Raw genomic sequence first — 11,000 nt, forward strand, 5'->3', positions numbered from 1 at the left:
CATGATAAATACGTTATCAAAGCATTTCCGAAGAAATGTAATTTTTATTCATTTTAAAACATTTGGGATGTCATTGTCAATACAGAAACATAAGCATAAACAGAACTTACATTCATTATCACTAGTGATTTATATCTCCTTAATCTCTCAGTGTAATGTAACTTAATATCGACACCGGTGATACAAATAAGCTTGAGTGGGTCAGGTTGGGAAACCTGGTGAGTACATAGAGTTTTCAACCCACAATAATATAATTATTATGTTTAATCTTCAAACAATTAATCAACCCAATTACTCATCCTCATTATCTTCTTTACTCTTAAGGATCTACCCTAAGAATCAACTATTCCTCGTTCATTTATTCCTAAGGATCATCCTAAGGAATTGGCACGAAGTCCATCATTGCCAAGGTTTATAGATTACAACTGGTGAACACGTAGTCCAAAACATCTGGTGAACACTTAGTTCTAAAATACCTAGTGAACACACTTAGTTCAAAAATATCTAGTGAACACACTCAGTTCAAAAATACCTAGTGAACACACTCAGTTCAAAAATACCTAGTGAACACACTCAGTTCAAAAATACCTAGTGAACACACTCAGTTCAAAAATACTAAGTGAACACACTCAGTTCAAAAATATCTAGTGAACACACTCAGTTCAAAAATATCTAGTGAGCACCTAGTTCAGAAACACCTACAGGTTACGAGCCTGCTATCGTTCCATTGGACTATCTAGTACAGTTTGTGTCCGTCATCTATACCCCACTAGATGACCGGATCACTGTCAACATTGATGTCTTTCATCGTGTTATCACACAGCAACTATTTCATCTACCCATGTTTTACCCAACACATTTTGTAGATATAAAATACATATACAGTTTAAATCATTTAAAACATGTATAAAAATTGTTCATCCAGCATAGATAGCAAGTATATAGATAATATTCACACATAGCACGTAATTTATATTAAATACTTCATATCTATGTTTAAGATGAAAGTAACTATGCACTCACCTGATTAGGTGGTGACTCGGTACTCGGACAGCACTTCGTTACTCTTAACACAATTTTCCTCGGACAAAACCTAGTATCATTACCACTAGAGTTTAGTCTAATATTCACCGAGACAAATTAATAGTCTAACTATTATTATTATTATATAAGCGTTAAACGGTACTTATATAACCCATAATAATAGCCCAAGTACTTATTATAAGGTCCTAATAGCATTACTATATTAAAACATAAGCTATACTAAAGATAGGTTAGGCGTAGCTCACTTACAGCGGGTTTTTCTCAAAACCGGGTTTCGCTGGAGCAGCGTTTCTGAGCCGAAAGGATCTTTTCTCGGGACTCCGGGAGCCTCGGGGCTTCCTTCGGGTGCTAGGGGGTTTACCTAGACTTTAGGGGGGGTTTGGGGCTTTAGAGAGAGAAACTAGAGAGAGAAAGAAGAGTTTGGATGGTGTGAAGAATGAGGGAACCCGGCACCTCTATTTATAGGGTGAATTCCTGATCGACTCGCCGAGTCGAAGTACCGATTCGCCGAGTCCATGCCACATGTCAGGTTTCTGGTGGCCATACGTGTGTGGCCTGTATTGTGCCACGTCACCCCTTTTGCAGCAGCACCCTACCGACTTCTAAACCCTGTAACTTTCGCATACGAGCTCCGTTTTCGACGTTCTTTATATCCACGCGTAGGTAAACGCAAGATCTACAAATTTCATTTAGACTCTGTCGGCTAATTCTCGACCGATCTTAAATTGAACAGTAGGAGGAGATTAAACTGTTAAATGACCGCGAAGAATTCGTAACTCCTTCATACGGACTCCGTTTTCGTCTGTCTTTTTACCGTTGAGTTCCTATTGATGAGATCTTAAACTCTCATTTAGGTCGCGTAGGCCAAAAACCACTCGAACTAAAATTCGAGTTTCGGGTCGTACACTGCTATGCCAAATCTTAGAAAATTCATAACTTCCTCATACGAAGTTAGATTTGGGCGTTCTTTTTTTTGTATGTTCTCGGTTTAACGTATTCTACAACTTTTGTTTAGATCACTAAGGCTAAAATTCGCTCTATCGTAAATTCACTATTTACGCTTCCCGGTGCCGTGCCGGTTTTGCCGTAAAACTTCGACGGGCCATAACTTCTTCGTTATACCTCGGATTTCGGCGTTCTTTATATGTACAGAACCCTTGAGACATATTCTACAACTTGGTTAAGATTATTTATTCTAAATAATCTTTTGTCGAAAAGTCGTTTTCGACCCCTATTATCTCTAAATTGACTAACCCGGATCTACGGGCGTTACACATTTCATCATCCTTCTTTGTTGTCCTCACACTGAACTTTTTGTTAGTATGTGTGACATATAAATAGGGATGAGCATTAGAACCGTCGGAACCGGAACCGTAATTGGTAACAAGTTCCGGTTACCGGTTCTCCATTTTTATAAAAATCGGTCCCGGTTTGACATTTTTTTTTTTCGTTTTTTAAAATGCGCATAACTCACTCGTATGAAGTCGGATTTAGTTGATTTTTTTCCAACATATAATTTGGAATTTGTAATTCATTTTTGACTCTGCAAACATGTATTTTGGTTAGATATTGAATCAGACACATGCCCCGGAATAAAAAATATTGATGCTGCGTTTTTTCTATTTCAGCATTTTTTTTGTTTTTTTTTAATTTGTTCCGTTTTTTAAATGTGCATAACTCATTCATATGACGTCGGAATTACTTCATTTTTTTTTCCAACATGTAATTTGGTGTTTGTACTTCATTTTAGACTGTACAAACACATATTTTGGTTAGATATTGAATTCGCAATAGACCCCGGAAGACATCATATCAATGCTGCGTATTTTTTGATTCAACCTTTTTTGTTTTTTGGAATCTGTCCCGCTTTTAAAATGCGCATAACTCACTCATATGAAGTCGGAATTACTTGATTCTTTTTTCATCATGTAATTTAGAGTTTGTACTTCAATTTAGAGTGTAAAAAGTCATAATTTGGTTAAATATTGAATTATTTACAAGCTCCGAAAAATAACATATCGTCTACAACATTTCAACCGGTTCTAATTTGAAAAATAACCGGAAAACCGGGACCGGGACCGGAACCGGAACCGGCGCTAGAACCGGCGGTCCGGTTCCCGGTTCTTATGATATAGGAAAACTGGTTCCGGTTTCGAACCGGTCCGGTTCTAAAGTTCATCCCTACATATAAATTGTTGTCTTTCATGGTTAAGTTTAGGATTTTGTCTTTTAGGTTTAGACACCAAACTCTAAATAAAGTTTAAGCCATTTAATACTTAGAAGCAAGTTATGGTCAAATGAAAATTGTCGAACTCATATCATAGTAATTCTTATATTCAATTTCAATCTAATTAAATGTTTTATGGTTTGTTTATGTAGGCTCATGTAGAATGTGAGTGAAAGTGAAACCACTAAAAGGCATTATACTATGATCTTGAAACTACTAAATAAAGACATTTTCTATTTTATGTTTTCATTACCAATTTAAATCTTAAAAAAATCTAATATCTTTCTGCCTTTTGTTTTTATACATATTCCTACTCATATAGAAGGATGACATGGCATCTATTAATTCTTTTTCTTAATTATCTTTTTAAATTTTGACACTTGTCTTGATCTTATCAGTAAGAATATAGATATATAGATAAGAACAAAACGGAGGATATTTGATTTCTCTTAAATCTTTTAGACAAGTTCGAACTTTTTGGGTTTAGATATTCGTAAATATAGTCAATTTTAAAAGGGGGTGTTAAATCAAAACAACAACGGACCTTTCATAAAATAGCCACACATTACACTTTTGAGCCAGATTTCTTTTGTTTTTATACAAATTTTCAATCTTTCTTTCAAAAGTTTTTCCAACGCCTTCTTTTTATCAACACATTTATCCCATATTTCATTTTTTCCCTTTTTATAAATTTGGTCCTTTTTTAACACATTTATCTTCCTTTTTATAAATTTGGTCCTAACATTTTGTATAACTTTCTCCCAACTTTTTAACATTTTTTTATTTGTTGTTTTTACGATTTTTCCGTTTTTATATCATTGTTTCTAATGAGGTTTTTTTGTGATGCATTTTCAAAAATTAGTTTTTATTACAAAATAGTTTTCGACATTTTTTAGATATTCGATTTCATGCATGTAGATTTGTATAAACATATATAATTTCATTTTTTATATTATTGTTCCACAAAAAAAAAATGCACTGTGATGCATAACTAAATCTTTTTTTTTTTGTAATTATGTTTTTGCTATTATATATACATGACTTTCGCCAACTTTTTAACTATTGTTAAGTATGTTAAAAATCAGATAAGGTTTGCATTTTTTACGATTTTGGTCAAACTTTCATTTTTTTTTTTTTTTTATGAATTTGGTCTAAACATTTTTTTTATAGGAAAACATATCTTTACAACTTTGTTGTTCAAAGGATTAACAAACTACCTTTTCTTTTTTTACAAAATTATGACTTGTTTTATAATTTTGTGTTTCACAAGTTCTTTTTTTTTTACACGGTTTGTTTTTTAAAACAAATCAATTTTTACAACTTCTGTAGATTTTTATGCAAGTTTTTTTGAAGATTTTTTTTTTATACGGATTGATTTTTATGTCTGTTTTCTTTCACCCTTTTGGTTACAAATTCATTTTCCCAAAAAGTTTATATACTTTGTTTCATATATGTTCGGCCGTAAAAACATGTAAATTTTTAGTTTTATACATATTCATTTTTACAAACCAAAAATACATATAAAATCATTTTGCAAAACATCCTAGTGCATCGCAAGGTGCAAAACCTGGTGCATAATCACTGTCGTTATTCCAAGAAGGATTAAAGGAAATACAAGGACGCTCAAAGAATCTGCCTCAACCTGAAAAAATAAGAAACAAAATCATAGTTATCCTACAATCTTTTCAACACTTTAAACTTAGATGGAAAATCTGCAAGCAGCTTTAACAATGTCATTAAAAACATGGAAAAGTTAACAAATCAGAAGTAAATACTAATAACATCTTAAATGCAAAGTGCAAACACATGTGCATTCTCTCATGAGCCAAGCAAACAATTCTTAAATGATTATAGCCAATATTAAAATAACAAAAATATGTATTCAAAGTTTGAAGAAAGAAAATATACCTGAAACCTTCAAGCCAACAAAACTCTTCACTTGCAACAAACAACCAAAACCTTTCAAGATTCATCCAAGGGCTATTTTCAATGATAGAGAATGAAGAGGGCATTCACGTCTTTTCCACAATTGACAGATCAACATCGAGTCTTCATAATTGTACCACCTTTTTAGGTGGCACAAAAGGCTGTAGGTAGGTTTTGTCCCATCGACATATTGACATCAGTCTCGGTCCAATACATGTCAAACACAGTACAACCTGTTCAAATCTGTCATGTCTTGTCATGTCCTATAAAAAGGTGTCACACCACCTTTAACCTTTTTTACCCACCATAGAAAGGAACACCTCTTTTTCCTTGCAAAGATAAACAAGCTCATGTGTGGGCCCACCATGCCCTCTAAAACCATCAACCTCCTCCTCAGACAAACATTCCATTCCTACACATACCCTCAACACAAAACAATTCACTTTCGGGGTTCTACGGAACGGAGGCATAAACGTAAATTCTCTCACCTTCTCACAACCTTCAAATTGTTTCAAATCAACATACACATACTCCCTCAACTTCTCATACATTGTCATTTTTACCCATAACTTAGTCTCAATTGCTACATTATGTAACCTAATCTTTAATGGTATTCCAACAGGTAGTCCAGCCACAAAGGGAATCGGATTTAACCAGTCATTGTATTTGTATTTGTATTTGTCCCCAACATCAACTTCTGCATCCATGTATTTTATGTTTTTCTGGAATATAATTTCTTTTAAGGAAAAAAACTCTAGTTTTTTTATTAAAGATTCATTGAATATAGACGATTTTAGTGTAGAGGCGACATGTGTCAGCTCCTGGATATGTAGCTCCTCTTCTTTACTCAACCCGATGAACCTGTGTTGTAATTCTCGGAGTTTATTTTCCAGTTTTTGCAAAATGTACCCCAAGTTTCCTGATTCTTTACATATTAAGTCCATTGGGCACATAACATGCCACCATACTTTTGAAAGTAGTTTCACCACATCAAGATATTGTGAAGTAAATGTTAAATGAGAACTGGATTGACATGATGGATCAGTGATAAATGTTGCTAGTTCTTCCTTCCAACTCCTGCATGAATTGGATATAATTAAAATGGATATCATAGTATAGTAATGTACACTTTTGGTCCCTGGACTATATCGATTTTTTTTCATATGGTCCAAAAAGGAATCTTTTTGTCTTTTTTGTCCTTGATTTACCGTTTCATAACACTTTTAGTCCAAAAAAGAATCATTTAGTTCATCAAATGTCAAGTTAACATCCCATCTTTATAAATTAATGAAAACAGAGAAGATGAAGACGGCAATGGCAAAATGGTCATTTTCATATGTTTTAGTCCAAAAAAGAATCCTTTAGTCTTTTTATACCTACTTCACAGTTCAGACTTCTGGAAAACTTTTAGTCCACGTTTCATCTAATAAGTTAGCAACCCAGCTGTTACTTTAATGAAAACAGAGAAGTCAAGGGTAAAATGGTCATTTTCAGGTTTCATAAACTTAACCTTGGCTGTGAGCCAGGGACTAAATGTGTTATGAAACAGTGAATTAGGGACGAAAAAAGCAAAAAAGATTCATTCTTGGACCATATCCAAAATAGCTGATATAGCATAGGAACCAAAAGTGCAAATATTGCAGCTTATAAATTATGAAATTATAATAAATAAACTAACCTTAGTGTTGTAAGCACTTCATGTATGCATCCAAACTTCATCAAAGGCCATACTTGAACAATATTAGCAAGGATAAACTTAATATAATTATCTGAATTATCATGCGTTTCAAAATCACCATCATTATTATTATGCACCATGTCTAATCTGACACTGACAGGACACGTTATTTGACTATCTATCTTAGTTGCCACATCATCTTCAACCATCTTGTCTTCCCCTTTCATCAACTCTATAGGGTGGGGTCCACTTGATCTACTACAATGTGACAAATAAGCCAAAAGTGTGTCCTGATTCATCACTCCAGTCAAGCTTCTAGATATTCTTCCAAGAATTGTAACAGCATAAGAAAATATTATTGATGGAATGCTATCCAAATCCAACTGTTGTTGCTTTCCATGAGAGAGTGGAACAGATATGGCCAATACAAGGTGTGCAGCAGTTTTTGAACTATTGAAATCCCAATTGCATGAAGAAGAAGGGTCCATCTAAAGAATGTATAGAGTGTTTATACTTTATATCAGTTTTGAGATAAAAATAAATATTGTAAAAAAAAAAAAAAAAAAAAACTAACTAAATTCTCAACCTCTGGAAAGAATTCTTTAATGATGCTAATAGCAAAACTTCCATGATTTCGACCAATATCAAATACAAGAGAAAGAACATCTATCTCATCCTGAAAAAAAGTAGAGTCAAAATCATAGTCAACATCACACATTCTTTACCAATATCATTAAAAAAAGAACATGGAAAACTTTACATGAAACTCACTTGTGGATATTTCTCTAGACTCTGTATGAGGCTATCAACAACTAGTTTAAACAGAATCAGATCATGGAGTTTGGTTAATCGAAGTACTTTCCTTGCTGTAAATCTTATTGATGAGTTCATGTCGATTAGAGCACCAAGGAACTGTAAAAGTAAACAATTAATAGTTTAATTCAATATAATTAAAAGTTAAAACATGTTTAATTGGATTAATAAGAAACTTACCATGTGCATGTGCATTTCTTGCACTTTTAAATGGCCATAAACTGCCATATGATGCATGGTTTCAAGAGCTTGTAATCTTACAACAACTGAATCATCATTCAGCACATCCATTAACAAACCTAAGGCTCCAGTAGCAAAGTCAGCAGAAAGAATAGCAGGCATCCTCATGGAATAACATGCACAGCTTCTTACCTTCAAACAAGGCAGACTCATTTAATGCAAGAAATAGCAATGTACTTTCATTTCTTCCTAATATAGTTACCTCATGCAAGAGATAAAATGGAAGTAGGATGCTTTAATACACAAATAAACGAATGTATGTTGCTATATGTTGGAGTTACCTCATGGAATTCATCCTCCAATCCATGTATAAAAGCTCCAGCAGCAGTTGAAGCTGGTAAATTGGAATGCTTTCTTGAGAGTTGACCATGTAATGTCTTTTCTTTGGTGATTGGCAAGACTTTCTTGGAGAGGGTTTGCATCAGAATATACTCAGATGCAATTCCTAACTTCCCAAGAGCATTAAAAGCTTCAATTTTGACATTCATACTCATGTCCCTCACCATTGAACAGAGCTGCAGATACATTTGATGTAAAAGATGATGGGAAAATGGGATAAACACCAGAAAGTTGGACAATAGCTCATTCAAGTTAGGATTAAAGGCAAGAAATAGCAATATACTTTCATTTATTTGTTTATTAAAGCATGCTACTTCAATTTCTTGTTATTATAACACTGTAATTTGAATAGTTTATCCAATTATAGCAATTTCATCCTACTACAATACTATTTTCACCTCTATAACTTGGTAAATTTTGTAAAGTATAATGTCCTAATGAGAAAAAAAAATGGAAGTATAATGCTATAACTGGGCAGATTTTTCAGAGTGCAATGCATTAATAAGAAAAATATTGAAAGTAGAATATTGTTAGCACTTCAAGTTATCGTTCTTTTCTGTGGTTCTTGTAGGATTGTAGACATAAATCATTCCTATAGAGCTAGAAAAGGTCATATGATAAACAAGAAGATTAATTTATCTAGGTCAAATATGCTTTTTAGCTTAAATTTTCAAATAAAACTTAGTCTTTTTTCAATATTAGAAAGAAGCTGCATTATACATTCTGGAAATGTAACACCCTCAGTTTTCAGAATAATAAAATAATACCTTAAATTAAGCTTCTTGATGTTATATCCTAAGTGCAAGGCATGCCTTGTATCAAATTTATTGGTTGTATTTTAAATGTTATGAGCTTTAGAAGACAAAAGAAGTTAGAAGGTTAGAATTATAATTATTATCATCCAACATAGAGTATTGGTGATTCATCACCTTCATATATGCAAGTGCCAACCATTACAGCCAATTCAGAGTGAAAACATGGCTAGAAAAAAGGGGGAAACATCTTTTAACATAAAAGAGTCGGTCAAATAGGAGAACATCTATGAGTTCAAGAATGAAAACCAGTGATGTGTTTATGGTTTCAGCTAAAGCTAAGTACAGAAAATGAGTCAAGCCTTTAAAGTAAGTTTTCATGAGTGATTTTTATGTTTCTGATATATGATAATCTTAAATTCTTAATATTGAAAATTTATGATGTCAAGAATCGAAACCTGGGAATGGTGTATCCCTCTTGGGATTATATCTAAATTACAAATGATAAGGTTTGATTGATACCTGTACATACAATGAATCTGACCAATCTCTTTTGCTTTTGCCCTCACTATTTGCCACTAGAAATTTCCCCCATTCACTTACCTGCCACACCAAAATGATTAAAATCCATCTGCAATATCAATTCAATAAACAGAAACTGTCAATACATTACCATATGAACAGCTGAGCATCTCACGCATTCCTCAGTATCAAACAAGAGCTCAACAGCACGAAGGTAACATCCTTCAATCATTCCACGATCTTCAACGACAATGCACTTGCACAAACCAATCAAACCATCCAAAGCAGCCTTCCTCACGTAAGGATACGGATCCTTAGTGAACCCTGTCAACACCGTGAGCAGAAGCGACGGCCGGACATTAAATATCTCCACATCCGATAGCAGCCGTTGACGCACATGCACACACGAACCGAAGCAGAGAGATAAAAACAATCCCTCGGTCCTCTCTGAAAACGCGGAAACCAAGTTGGACGCGGAAGCGGGATATATGGAAACAGAGGTAGAGAGTGCAAGTCCGGCGGCACGTGGGGTAATGTTGGGGCAGTGAAGGGATAGAGAGTGGAGTGTGGTGGTGATGCGGGGGGAGAAATGGCGGCGGACGATGGAGATTTCACAGAGGAGGGTGATGACATGGAGATGGTAGAATTGAGGGTTTGATGCTGCTACTGCTGTTGATAGGGTTTCTAGGTTTTGGAGGATGGAAGAGATTGTCTGATCGGAGGTTGAGGGGTTTACAAGGAGAGTTCTAGCGATAGAGAAGGGTTTTAGAGATATTTTTGTTTGGTTTTTGCAAATTTGTCCGAAATTCGAGAGAAGCTTTTGCTCCATATTGATGGAGTCTTGGTTGAGCCCCAAGAAGCTCTGCAACGCAAAGGGTATTGATTCATATTTGGTTTGATATAAGAAATTTACAAAATTACACAAATGACCCGATTGGCAGAAAAACACGTAAGTACTCAACAAAACTCCAAAAGCCTTAGGCATAAAAAAAACCTAAGGCTATACGGTGTGGGGTGCGGTTCCAAACCGCAGTGCAGCCACGTGGACCACGAACACCGCTCCCAAGGTGCGGTTTTCTGCGGTCAAAACCGCAGTGCGGCTAGAAACAACCGCGCAATCTGATTGGATGTTCCACCTTTTGACCGTTGACGGTCCTTTGCATCCGGATTTATTTTTTTTATTTTTTTTTGCCTTTCTTTCCTATATATACATATTCAATTCATTTGTTTTTAACCACAATACAACCTCTTCTCTCTCTCAAAATTTAAAAAAAACATCACCACTCTCTCAAAAATGTCATCTTCTTCATATTCTGAAGAATTTCAGACTATTTTTGATACCGCTGTTGCGTGTGTTCAAATGGCGGAACAAACATATGATGTTTTATGCAACAACGCAGCTGCAAGTTCTCAACGGAGAACACGAAGATATATTTGCAGAAATCGTGAAGAAGTCAAC

At 34.6% G+C, this 11,000-nt stretch overlaps 1 protein-coding gene across 1 annotated transcript; it reads right to left on the reverse strand.

The window, feature by feature from the left end:
- Nucleotides 1-4,688: 4,688 nt before the first annotated feature.
- Nucleotides 4,689-10,427, reverse strand: SIEL (ARM repeat superfamily protein). The gene is made up of 9 exons (XM_079047130.1): nucleotides 9,693-10,427; nucleotides 9,542-9,622; nucleotides 8,210-8,443; nucleotides 7,869-8,060; nucleotides 7,647-7,787; nucleotides 7,462-7,551; nucleotides 6,876-7,363; nucleotides 5,180-6,274; nucleotides 4,689-4,913 (listed from the first exon to the last, which is right to left on the reverse strand). Exons 1-8 carry the CDS (start codon nucleotides 10,368-10,370, stop codon nucleotides 5,485-5,487), a joined length of 2,694 nt encoding a protein of 897 aa, XP_078903256.1. The 5' UTR covers nucleotides 10,371-10,427; the 3' UTR covers nucleotides 4,689-4,913; nucleotides 5,180-5,484.
- Nucleotides 10,428-11,000: the final 573 nt, after the last annotated feature.

This window comes from Lactuca virosa, chromosome 5 (genome assembly GCF_052849685.1).
Source record: "Lactuca virosa cultivar CGN04683 chromosome 5, Lactuca_virosa_CGN04683_v6, whole genome shotgun sequence".
In the NCBI taxonomy this organism is placed as follows: Eukaryota; Viridiplantae; Streptophyta; class Magnoliopsida; order Asterales; family Asteraceae; genus Lactuca; species Lactuca virosa.

Coding starts and splice junctions, on each gene's coding strand:
- SIEL (XM_079047130.1), bottom strand. CDS start 10,370: ATGGAGCAAAAGCTTCTCTCGAATTTCGGACAAATTTGCAAAAACCAA. Junction 8,444..9,541: donor CAGATTCATTGTATGTACAG/GTATCAATCAAA, acceptor ATGTATCTGCAG/CTCTGTTCAATGGTGAGGGA. Junction 7,364..7,461: donor TTAAAGAATTCTTTCCAGAG/GTTGAGAATTTA, acceptor TACATTCTTTAG/ATGGACCCTTCTTCTTCATG.